Source organism: Physella acuta, unplaced genomic scaffold (genome assembly GCF_028476545.2).
Source record: "Physella acuta isolate Inbredline_101_S28 unplaced genomic scaffold, ASM2847654v3 ptg001328l, whole genome shotgun sequence".
NCBI lineage: Eukaryota > Metazoa > Mollusca > Gastropoda > Physidae > Physella > Physella acuta.
This window is the reverse complement of record NW_026732843.1, coordinates 449,007-466,276: the sequence shown is the minus strand read 5'-3', so window position 1 is coordinate 466,276 and position 17,270 is coordinate 449,007. Positions and strand designations below refer to the sequence as shown.

General features: G+C 38.1%; 3 protein-coding genes across 3 annotated transcripts; 1 reads left to right on the top strand and 2 right to left on the bottom strand.

The window, feature by feature from the left end:
* Nucleotides 1-940: 940 nt before the first annotated feature.
* Nucleotides 941-3,578, bottom strand: LOC131958425 (uncharacterized). The gene is made up of 4 exons (XM_059323448.1): nucleotides 3,503-3,578; nucleotides 2,265-2,355; nucleotides 1,716-1,847; nucleotides 941-1,141 (listed from the first exon to the last, which is right to left on the bottom strand). Exons 1-4 carry the CDS (start codon nucleotides 3,569-3,571, stop codon nucleotides 987-989), a joined length of 447 nt encoding a protein of 148 aa, XP_059179431.1. The 5' UTR covers nucleotides 3,572-3,578; the 3' UTR covers nucleotides 941-986.
* Nucleotides 3,579-3,762: 184 nt separating this feature from the next.
* LOC131958467 (uncharacterized) lies at nucleotides 3,763-5,094 on the bottom strand. The gene is made up of 3 exons (XM_059323530.1): nucleotides 5,017-5,094; nucleotides 4,603-4,719; nucleotides 3,763-4,178 (listed from the first exon to the last, which is right to left on the bottom strand). Exons 1-3 carry the CDS (start codon nucleotides 5,090-5,092, stop codon nucleotides 4,030-4,032), a joined length of 342 nt encoding a protein of 113 aa, XP_059179513.1. The 5' UTR covers nucleotides 5,093-5,094; the 3' UTR covers nucleotides 3,763-4,029.
* A 4,483-nt stretch (nucleotides 5,095-9,577) lies between these two features.
* LOC131958466 (von Willebrand factor C domain-containing protein 2-like) lies at nucleotides 9,578-11,615 on the top strand. Its single transcript, XM_059323529.1, has 2 exons — nucleotides 9,578-9,771; nucleotides 11,343-11,615. The coding sequence occupies exons 1-2, from the start codon at nucleotides 9,643-9,645 to the stop codon at nucleotides 11,514-11,516; spliced, it is 303 nt and encodes a 100-aa protein (XP_059179512.1). The 5' UTR covers nucleotides 9,578-9,642; the 3' UTR covers nucleotides 11,517-11,615.
* Nucleotides 11,616-17,270: the final 5,655 nt, after the last annotated feature.

Genomic DNA, 17,270 nt, shown 5'->3' with positions numbered 1-17,270 from the left:
ATCTAGTGCCCACAAACATCTATGCCCACAAACATCTAGTGCCCACAAACATCTATGCCCACAAACATCTAGCGCCCACAAACATCTAGCGCCCACAAACATCTAGTGCCCACAAACATCTAGTGCCCACAAACATCTATGCCCACAAACATCTAGCGCCCACAAACATCTAGCGCCCACAAACATCTAGTGCCCACAAACATCTAGCGCCCACAAACATCTAGTGCCCACAAACATCTAGTGCCCACAAACATCTAGTGCCCACAAACATCTATGCCCACAAACATCTAGTGCCCACAAACATCTATGCCCACAAACATCTAGCGCCCACAAACATCTAGCGCCCACAAACATCTAGTGCCCACAAACATCTAGTGCCCACAAACATCTATGCCCACAAACATCTAGTGCCCACAAACATCTATGCCCACAAACATCTAGCGCCCACAAACATCTAGCGCCCACAAACATCTAGTGCCCACAAACATCTAGTGCCCACAAACATCTATGCCCACAAACATCTAGCGCCCACAAACATCTAGCGCCCACAAACATCTAGTGCCCACAAACATCTAGCGCCCACAAACATCTAGTGCCCACAAACATCTAGTGCCCACAAACATCTAGTGCCCACAAACATCTATGCCCACAAACATCTAGTGCCCACAAACATCTATGCCCACAAACATCTAGCGCCCACAAACATCTAGCGCCCACAAACATCTAGTGCCCACAAACATCTAGTGCCCACAAACATCTAGTGCCCACAAACATCTAGTGCCCACAAACATCTAGTGCCCACAAACATCTAGTGCCCACAAACATCTATGCCCACAAACATCTAGCGCCCACAAACATCTAGTGCCCACAAACATCTAGCGCCCACAAACATCTAGTGCCCACAAACATCTAGCGCCCACAAACATCTAGTGCCCACAAACATCTAGTGCTTACAAAGCACCCACAATTTTTCAGCACCCCACAAGCTAGTAATTATACGGGTAGCAAACAATGTTATTGACAAAACTATTGGTCTCTGTATTGAGCTCTACCAAACAGAAACACTCAAGTCGTTGGCTCCCCTTGTAGTGCTTGTACAGTGTCTTTTCTTCCTGGCACACACCTTTGTAGTCCTTACACTCTGTGGAGATAGGGCAATAATGGTTAGTCAAGCATGGTCAACATGGGGCTAAGTGGCATAGTTAGCACTTGGTCAAATGGGGGTTTGGTGGTATAGTTAGCACTTGGTCAAATAGGGGTTTGGTGGCATAGTTAGCACTTGGTCAAATAGGGGTTGGGTGGCATAGTTAGCACTTGGTCAAATAGGGGTTTGGTAGTATAGTTAGCACTAAATCAAATATGGGGTTTGGTAGTATAGTTAGCACTTGGTCAAATATGGGATTTGGTGATATAGTTAGCACTAAATCAAATATGGGGTTTGGTAGTATAGATATCACTTGGTCGAATATGTGGTTTGGTGGTATAGTTAGCCCTTGGTTAAATATAGTCAAAACATGGAAAATGGTAGTATAACTGGCATTTGGTCAAATATATATAAAATATGGGGTTCAGTAGTATAGTTACCCTAATACAAGTATACCTAAAACGAATTTTAAAAGTATAGCGGATGCCCCAAGTTGTTGTTTTTGAAGGAATGTCCCTTCATGCGCCCACTAGCAACAGACAGTTAACAAAAGTTGCCTCATAGAACTGACCTGGGCCTTGAACAGACAATGCAGCGCCCCTAAAGCAGGTGTACATCAGGCAAATCTGTTGCCCGTTGACCTTGGCGAACTTCTGCATGACGTCACCTTCCTCGTAACCTTCACCTTCAAACATACAGGTGGCTGTGGACACAAAGGGCAAGATGGTTGTCGCGTTAGGTTTCCTCCCCCGGGAGTAACATGTCTGAAAGATACCTCAGGGGATAGTACCATGGATGAGACTGAACCTTAATGAATCCACAATGTGCAATAGACATAAAACAATGCAAGTGTCAACAAACTTAGGAAGAAGAACCGCATTTTGAATGAAAAAGTGCAGCTGGTTTTAATATGATAATGGAATTTGTAAATATAAACAAAATTATCAGCGAGCCGTAGGTTATTTCTAGCATATCTTATAGCAGTAAAAAAAAAATTAAGGTGCGTGTTACTTAAAACTTAATTTAGTTGACACGCATTTATAAAAAAAAAACTACTTAACCCAGAAGAAGGTTGCCTTGAATAAATTATATGAACACACAACTGAAGTGAAAAACTCACGAGAAAAGAACTGAGCACCCCTCAAAGATAAGCAAGTCTCTGTCTCGTCTAAGAGATATCCTAAGAGTAAAAATCCGAGCAGCATCCACGACTAATAAAGGAGGAAGAACAAAATCTCTGGTTATTTTTTTTTTAAAGCAAGTATTTTTTTTAAATATATTTTCATGTATGTCCCAAGGTTTAAAAACTGTCCTATATATTGGTCATATAGTCCTTGATCCTGCAACTACAAACACTTATAAAATCAGCTGCCAGGTTATGTAAAAAAAAACCTACAATTTTTTTTTTAAATTTTCATAATTACGTATTGTGAAATACCATTATATTTACCAATAAAATATAACGGTATTTCATCAGTGTGTTTTCTTTTACAAAACCTTTTTTTTTTCAAGATGGCCGTCATTGCCGAGGAAAACGTATGAAAATATAATTTTTTTTTAAATGGCTAATCAATCAGGTAGTTTTTTTTCATAAATTTCTGGAGCCTAACCTTTCAAAGTTTAGGTCCACCCTAATGTAGCGTTTATCTTTTTTTCCGTATATTTCTGGAGCCTAACCTTTCAAAGTTTAGGTCCACCCTAATGTAGCGTTTATCTTTTTTTCCGTATATTTCTGGAGCCTAACCTTTCAAAGTTTAGGTCCACCCTAATGTAGCGTTTATCTTTTTTTCCGTATATTTCTGGAGCCTAACCTTTCAAAGTTTAGGTCCACCGTAATGTAGCGTTGATCTTTTTTTTTCATAAATTTCTGGAGCCTAACCCTTCAAAGTTTAGGTCCACCGTAATGTAGCGTTGATCTTTTTTTCATAAATTTCTGGAGCCTAACCCTTCAAAGTTTAGGTCTTCCCTAATGTAGCGTTGATCTTCCGTGTTTACAGTGATGCAGGCGGTCTTTCAAATTCACGGAGCTAACCCTATCATTATCATATTACATACTTTACAAGATAACAGTATACATGTTTATTATCACTTTACTGTTATAACTATATTTATAATATGAAAATAATAATAATAATAATTAGTAATAGTACGGATTATTAATATTATTTTTTTTTTATTATTATTATCATTTTTATTATTATCATTTTTATCATTATTATTATTTTTATTATTATGATAATAATAATTATTATTATTACTATTATTATTACTATTATTGCTGTTATCATTTGAATGTCTGCTTGAAACTTGATACTCCAAATTGAACTTAATTTTATTATACGTGTATCTTATTCTTACGTTCAGAGCTTTTTGAAACAATGCTGAATTTGATTGAATTGTCATTTTAGGCCCAATGACTTCAGCCATTAGTCTTGTTGTTTTGTGTAGAATGGTTGAACCATGATACAAATACACAAAAACTGATGACGTCAAAACATGAAATAATTGACATCTTCAAGTAGCATAGTGTTTGATACTTGCTTGTGAGAAATTAGCTCGTTAAAACTTTGATAACAACAGAACAAATGGGTTTAAAAACATTAATTTATTGTAGTTGATTGATTATTTAGCGACATCACTGGTAGCTGGTAAACTCACCATTACCATGTGTCACCACTGGTAACAGTTATAACCACTGGTTGCAAGTGTCACCACTGATAGCAGGTGTCACCACGCGTAGCACGAGTCACCACGGGAAGCATGTGTCACCATTGGTCGTAGGTGTCACCACTAGCAGCATGTGTCACAACTGATAGCTGGTAATCACACCATTAGTAGCAGGTGATGTCATAAATGGCAGTATGTGTCACCACTAGCAGCATGTGTCACCACTGGTAACAGCTCATATAGTTAACGTACATATTTCTCTTCTTCCTGTGATGTACTATACAGTAGCACTGCTGTCGTCTGCCGTTCTTGTAGCGATCAAAGTGTGACAAAATCGGCATGCATTTGCCTCGATAATCCATGCATTCTATACAGGAGGAGGGGAAAAGATGAAAATGCATCATAATAATTATATAATACACACAATCAATCGATATATATGTATATATATATATGTATAGAGAGAGAGAGAGAGAGGGAGAGAGAGAGAGAGAGAGAGAGAAAGAGAGAGGTTCGACCAACCAAAAATTTAGATCCCTGACGTAACCGAGGTATTGACCCCTGATGTGACAGAGATTCGACCCCTGACGTGACAGAGAGAGAGCCGACCCCTGACGTGACAGAGAGAGAGAGTCGACCCCTGACGTGACAGAGTGTCGACGTCTGACGTGAGAGAGAGTCGACCCTGACGTGACAGAGAGTGTCGACCCCTGACGTGACAGAGAGAGTCGACCCCTGACGTGGCAGAGAGAGCCGACCCCTAGAGCTAGAAGACTTAATAATGTGTTTACTTATCCCGTGGACTAGGTGAGTCCGTCCTCCACTGCACATGTAGATGGCGCAACGGTCGACCTCGTCGTACGTAACTGAACCCTCAGAGATCTCTTGGTTCTGGTAATGACACGTAGCTGGGGGGAATGGGATGGCAAGACAGGCTGTCTTAAATCTGGCTTAGATAGCTAGGGGGTAGGCGAGAGGATGGCAACTCACTCACTCACTCGCTCGCTCACTCACTCACTCACTCACTCGCTCGCTCACTCACTCACTCACTCGCTCGCTCACTCACTCACTCACTCACTCACTCACTCACTCACTCGCTCGCTCGCTCGCTCACTCACTCACACACTCACTCTTACACTCATCCACACACACATACAACGACTTGCCGTATGACAGTACCCTCTAGCTATCTACCCAACACTCACCTGGCCGAAGATACCTCGTGAACTGTGAGCATGACATGACGGAGGAGACGAGTAGACATAGAACCAACAGAGACATGGCGGGCTGTAAGATGACAGAGTTTCCCCGTCAGGTACACAATATCAATACAGTCATATTTTATTATTTTAACTAGTACAGCCTTATTTGAATAATCCTAATATATAAATCCCCACGTTCGCACATCTCTCTCTCTCTCTCTCTCTCTCTGTCTGTCCGCAAAAAATTTTCGCCGGACATCACGTCAGAATCGGCAGCGATATATCGAGAACTTTTTACGGACTTTTGTTGAAAATAATATGTTAGATGTTTTAAATGTATAACCACAATTTTATTTAAAGAAAAATAAAAAATAAAGGCGTATTCGAATGTAGAGAAACAGTATTACTTATGCAACCGGAAAAGCATTAATACATGTGAAAAAGAACGCATAATTCTGTGACGTCACTATTGCTTATACATTAACTAATGACGTCATCTGCCGTGTTTAGAATGTAAAGAAATGAACTATTTCATTCAAATTTGATTTAGATCTACGTACACTATGAAATGTATACAATACAATTTTTCCGGCCTAAACTCATAAAATTTATTTTATGTATTTGGATTCTAGATCTAGAGATTCTAGATCTAGACTAAATCTAAATCTAAATCTACGCAATAACTAGATCTAGACGTAGACGCTAAGATCTAGATTAGATTTAGACTCTAACTTCTCTAAAAATCAATTCCAAAAATAAATTTCTATATTAGGACTAAACTATTTCAAGACTTATTTATTTTATACAAAATCTTTGTTTGGAACTGGCTAATTTGGGATAAAAAATTAATTTGAAAGAATAGGCATATTCGCGTAAGTTAAGATTTTAAAATACGTGTTTCATTCGCCGTATTTTATAAGGTGCCTAAATAGCGGAGATGTTAGTGTACATTAAACCACGCAGGTGGTGCGGGTTCGAGACACAGCAAGTCAACTTGGTTAATGTATTATTTTTTATTATGCTCGGGCTAAACTTAAAAAAAAAATTCTTTTAGAAATCTAGATCTAGATCTAGATTGTCGGGTGTCCGATAGGGCACTTCCCGGCGCCGCAGGCGCTTCAAATTTGGCATGATCTTGCCTTGATGCGACAGAACACGGGGGCCGGTTGGCCGAAAAGTCTACGATGTGGGGTCAAAACTGACCTCGACTGACCGGTACCTTATATGAGCTATAAGTCGAAAAAAAATGTCCACGGAGGAACCTCTTCATAACTCTTGAGGTCGTAGACCGACCTTCGGGCGAATTAATTAAGCATTCAAATTCTCAATGTTTTCGAAAGCCTAAGCGAAGCTGGGCAGCATGCCTAGTTGTACATAAAACATAATTTTATCACTAAACTTGGTAGTTTTTCAAATTTTAACCCATTTAACATCTTTGCTACAACAGAGGAAAAAGGAACACATTTTAACAAATCTACATTTGCCCAAATTTCATATAATGTTATGCTGCATGTTTAGATTACTATCAGCATGAACATGGTGAAATATTTTACTAAAATTACCTTAACTAAAACACATAAACACACAGCTTTTGCTCTATAATTCATGACATGCAGCGTTTCCATTTCAATATGTTCACCTAACTTTTCCGGCTTAGTGTATGTAGGCCACTCGTTCACTTGAAGAATGTTTTTATGTACCAAGGTTTATTTATGGTAGTGACAGCGCGTTTTATTCTTGTTCCTTCCTGACCCCTGGGCAGAAACGGGCTACAGCCACACCTCTCTACCAGACACGGGTTGGGATCAGTTCTCTCTTTTTTTTTGCGTCCACGTAAATCCGACAGCCCTTGTCTCTTCTTTTAATGTTCTTCTCCAGGTTGCAGTTTCTGTAGCCGGTTTTTTACGAGATAAGGTTGCTAGCCTTATGTTTCAACCCCCAACCTGGAGGACCAGGGTGTTCGCTTTGGTCTGATCCCTACCCGCGCAGAACTTCCCAGCTTGGTTGAACCTACTAGGAGTTTTTTTACACTCCCACTGGTATAGCTCTGGGGGTCATGCCAGGAGTTTACACTCTCACTGTTATAGCTCTGGGGGTCATGTAGTTTACACTCCCGCTGATTTAGCTCTGGGGGTCATGCCAGGAGTTTACACTCTCACTGTTATAGCTCTGGGGGTCATGTAGTTTACACTCCCGCTGATTTAGCTCTGGGGGTCATGCCAGGAGTTTACACTCCCGCCGGTATAGCTCTGGAAGGGGGGGGGTTATGCTAGGGTAAACAAGCTGCCGAGCCACGACAAAGCTCTAGTACACGATTGGAAGGTGTATTTCTGCTACTGGCTTACTGCTATTGTTTTAGAATTTTAATTAATGAATGTAAATATTATCTTCTATGTCAGTCGAGAGCCGGCCACACATGTCAAGGTCACAGAAAATTAATGTGATGGTTGTTGACAAAAATATGACACTCTATCCGTGACTGTCAAAACAAAAAGTGGTCATTCTGTTGTCTACCTGTAACACAACCACATATGGTCATTCTGTTGTCTACCTGTAACACAACCACATGTGGTCATTCTGTTGTCTACCTGTAACACAACCACATGTGGTCATTCTGTTGTCTACCTGTAACACAACCACATGTGGTCATTCTGTTGTCTACCTGTAACACAACCACATGTGGTCATTCTGTTGTCTACCTGCAACACAACCACATGTGGTCATTCTGTTGTTTACCTGTAACACAACCACATGTGGGCATTCTGTTGTCTACCTGTAACACAACCACATGTGGTCATTCTGTTGTCTACCTGCAACACAACCACATGTGGTCATTCTGTTGTTTACCTGTTACACAACCACATGTGGTCGTTCTGTTGTCTACCTGCAACACAACCATATGTGGTCATTCTGTTGTCTACCTGTAACACAACCACATGTGGTCATTCTGTTGTCTACCTGTAACACAACCACATGTGGTCATTCTGTTGTCTACCTGCAACACAACCACATGTGGTCATTCTGTTGTTTACCTGTAACACAACCACATGTGGGCATTCTGTTGTCTACCTGTAACACAACCACATGTGGTCATTCTGTTGTTTACCTGTTACACAACCACATGTGGTCGTTCTGTTGTCTACCTGCAACACAACCATATGTGGTCATTCTGTTGTCTACCTGTAACACAACCACATGTGGTCGTTCTGTTGTCTACCTGTAACACAACCACATGTGGTCGTCCTGCCGTGTAAAATCACAGTTAAATACAGGCGTTGTGTGGTCAGAGCTTTACTCCCCCCTCCCCCACCCACTAGCCTCTGTTATAGTTAGAAATGGGGAGGGACCTTTAACCCTTTCGGAACTTTTAATTAGTATTATAATTTTCTTTTTTTTTATACCTAGCACAATACTGTTTTTATTTTTTATTTTATTTTCCCATGTTAGTATATAGAGCTAGATCTAGATCTAGTCTAGATCTACATTCTATCTGTTGTAGTGTATACAGTAACTTTGGAATATTGATGTAACGAAGATAGATATACAAAAATCAAACAAAAAACTTTTTGGTCATGTACAACATCCTGTGGGTAAAAATACAGATCAACAAAAGTATTTTGAGCTCAGAACTTACCTAACTGTTACTTTAACAATTCCTCGTCGTAGTTACTCACCATGTACACAGATGAACCCAAATATTGATGACGTAAATTTTCATGTTACTCTAACTATCGAAATACATGAAAATCTGTCAATGATTTTTGTAGTTGTTCATAGATTTTTTAGAGAAACTGTACAACATACTGTCTAATGGTTTGTTACAATAGAGTTATGTCATTACCAGTTCCTTGAGATACGTTCCCATGTTCATTGTTTGTTTTCTCATGTGTCTGACTATTTTACCATTGCTCTGTCTTTGAAATGAGTTTACACAATCATGTCGGTCAGCTTTACATTGACCGCTTGCTATTTACTTGAGGTGTGACCTATATCATATACATGAACAGGTAAATGCACATTTCGGTTTAGGTACATACTCCATATAAGGTAGGTATATTTATGGACTGGTCAATGTATTATTACCAGTATTGTGATCGATCACAAGTTGTTTAGACTTATGTTTTAGACAAATGTTTAGACTTATTGTTGCTTACATAGCAACAACAACTCTTCCTTAGAATTACATACATTGTTTACAAACATGTGGAATCGTTGCTTTAGATACATTAAATTACCTATTGTAGTTTTGTATTATTTTTAAAAATAAAACATAGCATAATTATTCCTGTTGGTTTTTATAAAAATGATTTGTTAAGATTACAGCTACAGGGGGAAAAACACTTTGTCTAAACACCACATATCTGATGTAAAAACATTTTCAGCCAATAGGCTATCCTTGTTCACATGTCACAAGTTTTGATTTGATTGGTTAAAATAAAAAACAAGATATTATCACCAAGTGAAGAATCTACCTGTATGACGTCACGATGACGCGTATTTATCATAATTGTTTTCTCCAGACAAGGTCCGTTAACTCTGTAGCTATATAAAGAGTTGTCTCTCTTTTCACATGATTCACTGTTGTTTTATACAAGGGAGACAAGTCGTGTACTGTTTAAATTCATTCAAATGTCTTGGATTGTGTTGGTGTCTGTGTTGGTTGTGGTGACAGTACAAGTTGTGGTAGCTGACGACATCCACAGCCCTGAGCCCAAGAGGGTGGTGACATGGTGCTTCTATGGTGGCAGGAGGTACCGCGTGAGTACTGCTCTATCATGGCACATCTACATGACTGTACAGCTACATGACTGTACAGCTACATGACTGAACATCTACATGACTGAACATCTACATGACTGAACATCTACATCAGGGGTCTCCAAACTACGGCCCGCAGGCCGGATGCGGCCCGCGAGGTCCTCTCATCCGGCCCGCGGAGATTTTTTTGTCTACGGAAAAAAACGTTTGTTGGTGATGGCTGAGGAACTTTACCCAGAAAAATCAAAGATATGCCTGGAAGAATCTGGCCCCCGAACTGACATTTGTTTGTTAATGCGGCCCTCGGGCTGAAAAGTTTGGAGACCCCTGAACATGATTGAACATCTACATGACTGAACATCTACATGATTGAACATCTACATGACTGAACATCTATTTGACTGCATATGTACATGACTGTAAATCTATATCACTGTCCTTGTAATTGACTGTGCATCTACATGACTGAACATCTACATGACTGAACATCTAAATGACTGAACATCTACATGACTGAACATCTACATGACTGAACATCTACATGACTGAACATCTACATGACTGAACATCTACTTGATTTCACATCCACATGACTTCACATCTACAAGACTGAACATCTACTAGACTGAACATCTACATGACTGAACATCTACATGATTTCATAAAACACATTAATGAACATTTACAGGACTGCACATCTACATGACTGTACATCTACATGACTGTACATCTACATCAGGGGTCTCCAAACTTTTCAGTCCGAGGGCCGCATTAACTATCAAATTTCAGTTCGAGGGCCAGTTTCTTTCTGGCATGTCTTTAATTTTTCTGGTCAAAGTTCCTCAGTCATCACCAACAAACGCGATTTTCCGTGGACAAAAATATCTACGCGGGCCGGATGAGAGGACCTCGCGGGCCGCATCTGGCCCGCGGGCCGTAGTTTGGAGACCCCTGATCTACATGACTGCACATCTATATGACTGCATTCAGTGTGTGACTTTAACTGTAGGATCCTAGTGTTGTGACGTTTACAAACTGACCCACATACGTTCATCTTTGTAACTTAAATAGGTCATATCCTAGCTATTTTTGGCTCGTGTCGCTGCGTTACTGTGACCTCAGTTTTATCCCTTATATTAGCGCTACTTCCGGTACTTTTGCTATCAAGATCTAAAAACCTGAAGCTGACACTATCCCTGAACCCTAACCAAAACATTTTTGTATTTGAACACACCTGGCCAACTAGACATAACCCAACACACCTGGCCAACTAGACATAACCCAACACACCTGGCCAACTAGACATAACCCAACACACCTGGCCAACTAGACATAACCCAACACACCTGGCCAACTAGACATAACCCAACACACCTGGCCAACTAGACATAACCCAACACACCTGGCCAACTAGACATAACCTAACACACCTGGCCAACTAGACATAACCCAACACACCTGGTCAACTAGACATAACCCAATACACCTGGCCAACTAGACATAACCCAACACACCTGGTCAACTAGAAACTCTCCCTAAACACCTGATTTACACCAACTCTGGTATTTCAGGTAGGACAACAATGGAACCCCGACCCCTGCACCTTCTGCCGTTGTGACGTGGGCGGGAAACTGGCGTGTGCCGTGAGGGACTGTGCCAGACCAAACTGTGAAAACTACTACACACCTCCTGGTCAATGCTGCCCCATCTGTCCTACGGGCACCGCGTCTGACGTCACAGTTTAATTAAACACCAGCTTCGTGACTTTAATTAATTTAAAATATGTTTTGTAATTTGATTGTCTTTCATGTACACTTCCTTATTTTTTTATGTTTTAAATAAAAATATTCTTTAAAAATTGAATTTGTATTTGTTTAAACTTTAGTTGATTGTATGTAAGAGGAAAATGTAGGGTACGATATGAGGTTTGAACTGAGGAATTCTATTTAAAATACGGAATTTTCTTTGAAATGCGCCATGCAGTTTGATACTATATGCTCTTACATTGGTCAAAATGTTGTCGGAATTGTTTTCTCTCAAATTTAACCAGCTTCTGGTGCATCAATTTTATTTACAAACTTTCCATATAAAAATAATCGAATTTAATTAGATATTAAATTAGTCATTAAAAAAATAACTTAAAATTTACTAAATTTAAGAACTAAAGGGGAGACAACGAATTTAAGTAATAGCGATCTGTCTTGTGAACTGTATTTACAGATTTTTATTACAAGCTTTTATTTCACTCACTTCCTCTGTCTGTCGTCAGTTTGTCGTCAGTCTTTAGTCTGTCTAGATCGAAACGACCGAGCGAAATTTCAGGCAATTCTAACTGACAGATACTGTTCGTAGTTGGTGCGTGGGTCAAGACATGAAGACAATGCAATATGACATTCAATTTGACTTAATTGGTCACCTGATTATTTTTTTATGAATTAATTAAAATTTTGTCCAAATTAGTAGGCATGTCTATCCAACCACACCACACGCGTCATCACGTTCAATAGCGCGTCATCACGTTCAATAGGCGCGCAATGGTTTTTAGTCATGAAACTCTAGTGTAAATAAAAACATTTAAAGTACTAAAGTCTCATCAAACTTTTCCGCACTATTAGACTACGCCATCACGTTCAGTAGGCGCGCAATGGTTTTTAGTCATGAAACTCTAGTGTAAAAATAAAATACTTAAAAAAAACTTTTAAAAAAAACACGTTTTTCTTGTGGACTAAAAAGTAGAAAATAAATTTTCATACATTTGATGACAAAAAACGTGGGTACGTTCACCATCAAATTTCCCGACCTATCTGCCCGACCCACGTTTTTTGTCATCAAATGTATGAAAATTTATTTTCTACTTTTTAGTCCACAAGAAAAACGTGGTTTTTTTTTTTATTTTTCTTTAAGTATTTTATTTTCTCCTTTTTAGTCCGTTGCTACACATGAAAAACGTGGTTTTTAAAAAAGTTTTTTATATAGTTTATTTTCTACTTTATCTAATAACTTGATTAAGTATGACTTGACTAAGTGTTTATAAATACACGGACTAAAAATCTTGAGCGACCAGGATTCGAACCTGGGTTGTCGCGGCCACAACGCGAAGTACTAACCGCTATACGATCACGGCCAGCGCGCTCACATCGATTGGGGCCGAAGTAACTGTGTCAATAGGCCTCCAGTCTTGTCGGTATCTTTAGAAATCATGTCCTCAATTTTATGGTCCTTGGGGTGTAATTAAATTAAGCTAATTACGGTCTCTAATTGCTAGTTTTTATGATTGCATCTGAAATTGTTAGGCGAAAGTAGCCTACATGCCAAATTTCAGATCTCTAGAGCAATCAGAAGTGGGCTAATTTTCGATGTCAATTTTAACAACAAACATCCAAACAAACAAACAAACGCGAAGCTGAGTTAAGAAAAACGTGTTAATAATAAAAACATTTAAAGTACTAAAGTCTCATCAAACTTTTCCGCACTATTAGACTACGTCATCACGTTCAGGTGAGCAATGGTTTTTAGTCATGCACCACTATTGCATAAAAAATTTAAAGTACGGAAAAAAATTCATAAAAAACGTTTTAATAATAAGCTTTTATGTACTAATGCACTAAGAAGTAGAAAAAAAATTAGTTTCTTTAAATATATAGTAATATAATACACTAATATTTTTTATAAATATAAAGAAAAGCGTGGGTCGCTTCCTAAATATTAGTAAAAGTATCCAATAGATAATATATTGACCCACGCTTTTCTTTATAGTTATATAAATAGTAGTGTATTATATTACTATATATTTAAGGAAACTCATTTATTTTCTACTTTTTAGTGCATTAGTACATAAAAGCTTGTTATTAAAACGGATGTTATTAATTTTTACTTACTCGTATATACGAAGTATAAACCTGTATAATGAAAAGCTTTAGAATGCACTGAAAAAAAAAGAAAATATAAACAATGTTCCAATCTTTAAAAAACTATTTTTGGCTCGTGTCGCTGCATTACGTGTAAATGAGCAAACAATGCTTTCACAACATTAGATTTACAAACAAGAATGCAGATACATTTTTCACAAGTGTGCTGTAAGTGTGCAATGTAAAATTGGTTCTCCCTTCTTCCATTTCGCGGATACTGCCGAAGAAAGAATATATTATGTTAAATGCTTTTTAAGTATAAGAAAAATAATAAATAGTTTGTTTCTCGCTATTTCTTTTTAGATTCAATGTGGGAAATGTAATGGAAAATCCTTTCTGTAGGCCCTAGTTTCTATTATGTAAGGGAGAAAACTCAGCGTAAAGATTAGTCACAATATGAAAAGATGAAAACGTTAGTTGATGATAAAAATATCATTTCCCTCTAGGCCCTAGTTAAAATTATTAAAAGTTCACATGAATGTATATCACGTTTTATAATTCATAAGTTTAAGGGTTAATATTTAACTCTATAAAATATTTAATTTTTTTTTAGATACGAAACATTCTAATTTGAGACCTGAAGCATTGTCAATAAATGTGAATGTTATGTATTGGAACCTAAAGATAGTTAAACTTGAATTCATCTATACCGACACTGTCGATGAGGGACTCAATGACAGTGTCGTTGAGAATAGCGTAGGATCGGCTGTAAAATCCCTACATGAAAAAAAAATTGCTTAATCATCCTCCGTAATAGGGTTGAATATCTTTTAGCGACCGCCTACAGACGTCGCGGAGGTAACTGGTTACACTGCCGTAGGTAGACGGATGGAACCCCTGGTTCGGTTATAATAATCTAACGTAGAAGCCCACCGTGTCCCTAGTGTAGGGTGCTCTTGTGCTTGGTGTCATTCGTCGAAGGCGCAGTTTAATCGTTGAATAAGTAGTACCCATGTAGGACCCATGCAATCAACGGATCCCTTGCACTCAGGTAGCCGCTGGCTATCTTGAGGCGACCAACTTTTACTACTGCTGATGTGCTGCAGGACACCCCTTATTCGATTTAGTAATCGATTTTAGTAGTCCTCCGTATTCCTAGTGTATGACGCTCATTAAAACGAATATAGGCGCCGTAGTTTTTATGTGGTAGCACAGGGTGCATCGGGTTACACGACCGCCGGGGTGCCGGTTGATGCGCCTCTGCAATTAGCCCGCGAATTAAGTGGTAACGCTGACCTGCTGTGCCGGACACCCAATCAACGGACCCCAGATGCTAAGATAGTCGCTGGAAAACTCTGGGTGGCAAACCGCACGGCTTACTGCTTGGGCACCGACATCCAAAATGAAATAAAAAATTTAAGGCCAGAAACCTTTCTTAATTTCTGAGTTTCTTTCAGGTATCTTTCTAGACAAATGTCTGGGGGAAAAAACACTGCCATGCAGTATTCTCAACAGTATTCTTCACAAAATTTCTTGGCGATTGGTTGAAAACCAAAAAGTTATAGTTTTTAGTAGGATGGAATTTCAGGGAGTGCAGACAGATAAGAGGAAGGTGTAGGTAATTTCCTAGTAAGTTGAGGTTTGTTGCGATACATGTACAATCTCACAAACGCTAGTAGTGTAATTATTACGGATAGGCCCTATTTGACCCCCCCTCCCTCCCCCGCCCACTGAATGCCACTGTCTGTACAGTAAGAAAGGCCTGTGGGCCTTTTTGGAACTTTTAATTTTTCTAGAGTACAAAAGAAACTGTAGTTCCATTTTCTTTTTAAAATTATCTACATAAAACAAATATTAAAATTCCAATGAAAAAGTTTATTTTTTTTAAAAGAGCGAAAAGGGCCCCCATTTGCCTCGGGCCCCTATGCCTTGCTTATGCTAGCTTTACGGTAGCTACGCCACTGTGTTGCTGGGATGGTTTCGTAGGTATAAAGTATCTTAGTGTTAAAGTGTCGTATTTTTTTTTATTTGGCTGTTGTGCAGTTGAAGGTCTAGTGGAATCTGATTGGTAGTAGAGAAATGAGAATGCAAGTGATGAAGTATCGTAGTTCTGGAGCTCGTGAGTATTGATTCTTGTGGTATTAAGGTATCGAATTATATTGACTATTAAAGTGTAGTAGTAGGTCCAGTGAAATCGTTGATGATTGGGAGTACCATTTGTAGAGCTTGGTGAAGTAAACGAGTTTAGGAATCTATATTACCACTCTTAAAGTATAAATATTTATTAAATAAGATGGAATGTATAACAAAATGTGAACTTTGTTTTTTCAAATTATATTTTTTTATATGTAATCAATAATTCTAGCAATGTCTAAACCCGTTACCTGTGTTTGATTTTATGAAAGACATCCCTTTATTTAGGGGATCCAAAATTTTCTATACTCGTTTGTTCCTTACACAAGATCATTTTGCATGTCACCATTATTGAATAGAAGTATGTTATAATAAAGCTACCGTTTTTTGACTTTCAATCAAAGCCTACAGTTAAGTATTTGATCGGTAAAATATATTGTTTTCACACGTTCACACAGCTAATATAAAAGATTTGTTACAAATATTAAGTAATGTAATTTAGAGCGGTTGTATTGTGCTTTTCAAACATGTCTTAGTTATACTTTGTTTATTTAGCAATTCTTGTGAAAGTTATTTCCCTGAAATAAAATTTTGTTATTTGGATTTTCAAATGGGAGATAATTCGTTGCTTAATTTTTACATTCATTTCAAATTCCTGCACCTTAGGTTGAACGATTACACATAAATACAACTTTAAGTTATTATTTGCTACTATAAAAAATAAACCGGGAGTGATCTCCCCTAAATTTTCTCGAATATTCTTATATAAAATAACAGGGGATGGGAACTCGGGCTATAGACATGATTTTTAATCCATTTTAAATACTTAAAGTTTTAAAAATAGAATAAAATCTCGTAGACAAATTAATTGCACACCAAGTGAACGCGAAATAAAAAAGCGCATAATAGTGCGCAATATTATTAGTACTTTTAAAATTTACATTAGTTTTTTGAGAAATCGGAAGTAGCGTAAAGTACTACTTCCAGTCAACGGAAATGACTCAAAATTTAATAGAAGGTAGAGAATTAGATCTTTTACTTACGTATGAAATTTCATTTATCTATCTGAAATAGTACTCAAGTTATAGGCTTTTGAAAAATTCAAAGTAGGAAAAGTACCACTTCCGGTTATCGGAAATCGCTCAAAAGTTGATACGGATCTACGATTTTGATTAAATACTTATATATGAAATTTCATCAACCTAGCTGTAACGGTACTCAAGTTATCGTGTTTACACACGGACACACACACACACACAGACACACAGACATACGGACAAGATTGCAAAATTATGTTTTTCCGTATCAGTGAGATGCAAAACGTCGAGATTTGCAAAAATCTCGATTTTTTTTTTTGCACGATTACAAGACTTTCTCTATACTTCGTATATACGAGAAAGTAAAAATTATATAGAGCTTAAAGTTAAGTTCTAAACAAAATAGTTTGGTAGTTTTTTTTAGCATTATCATTATCAAGTTGAAAAACAAATACATCATTGGCCGTTGAAGATTGCATTA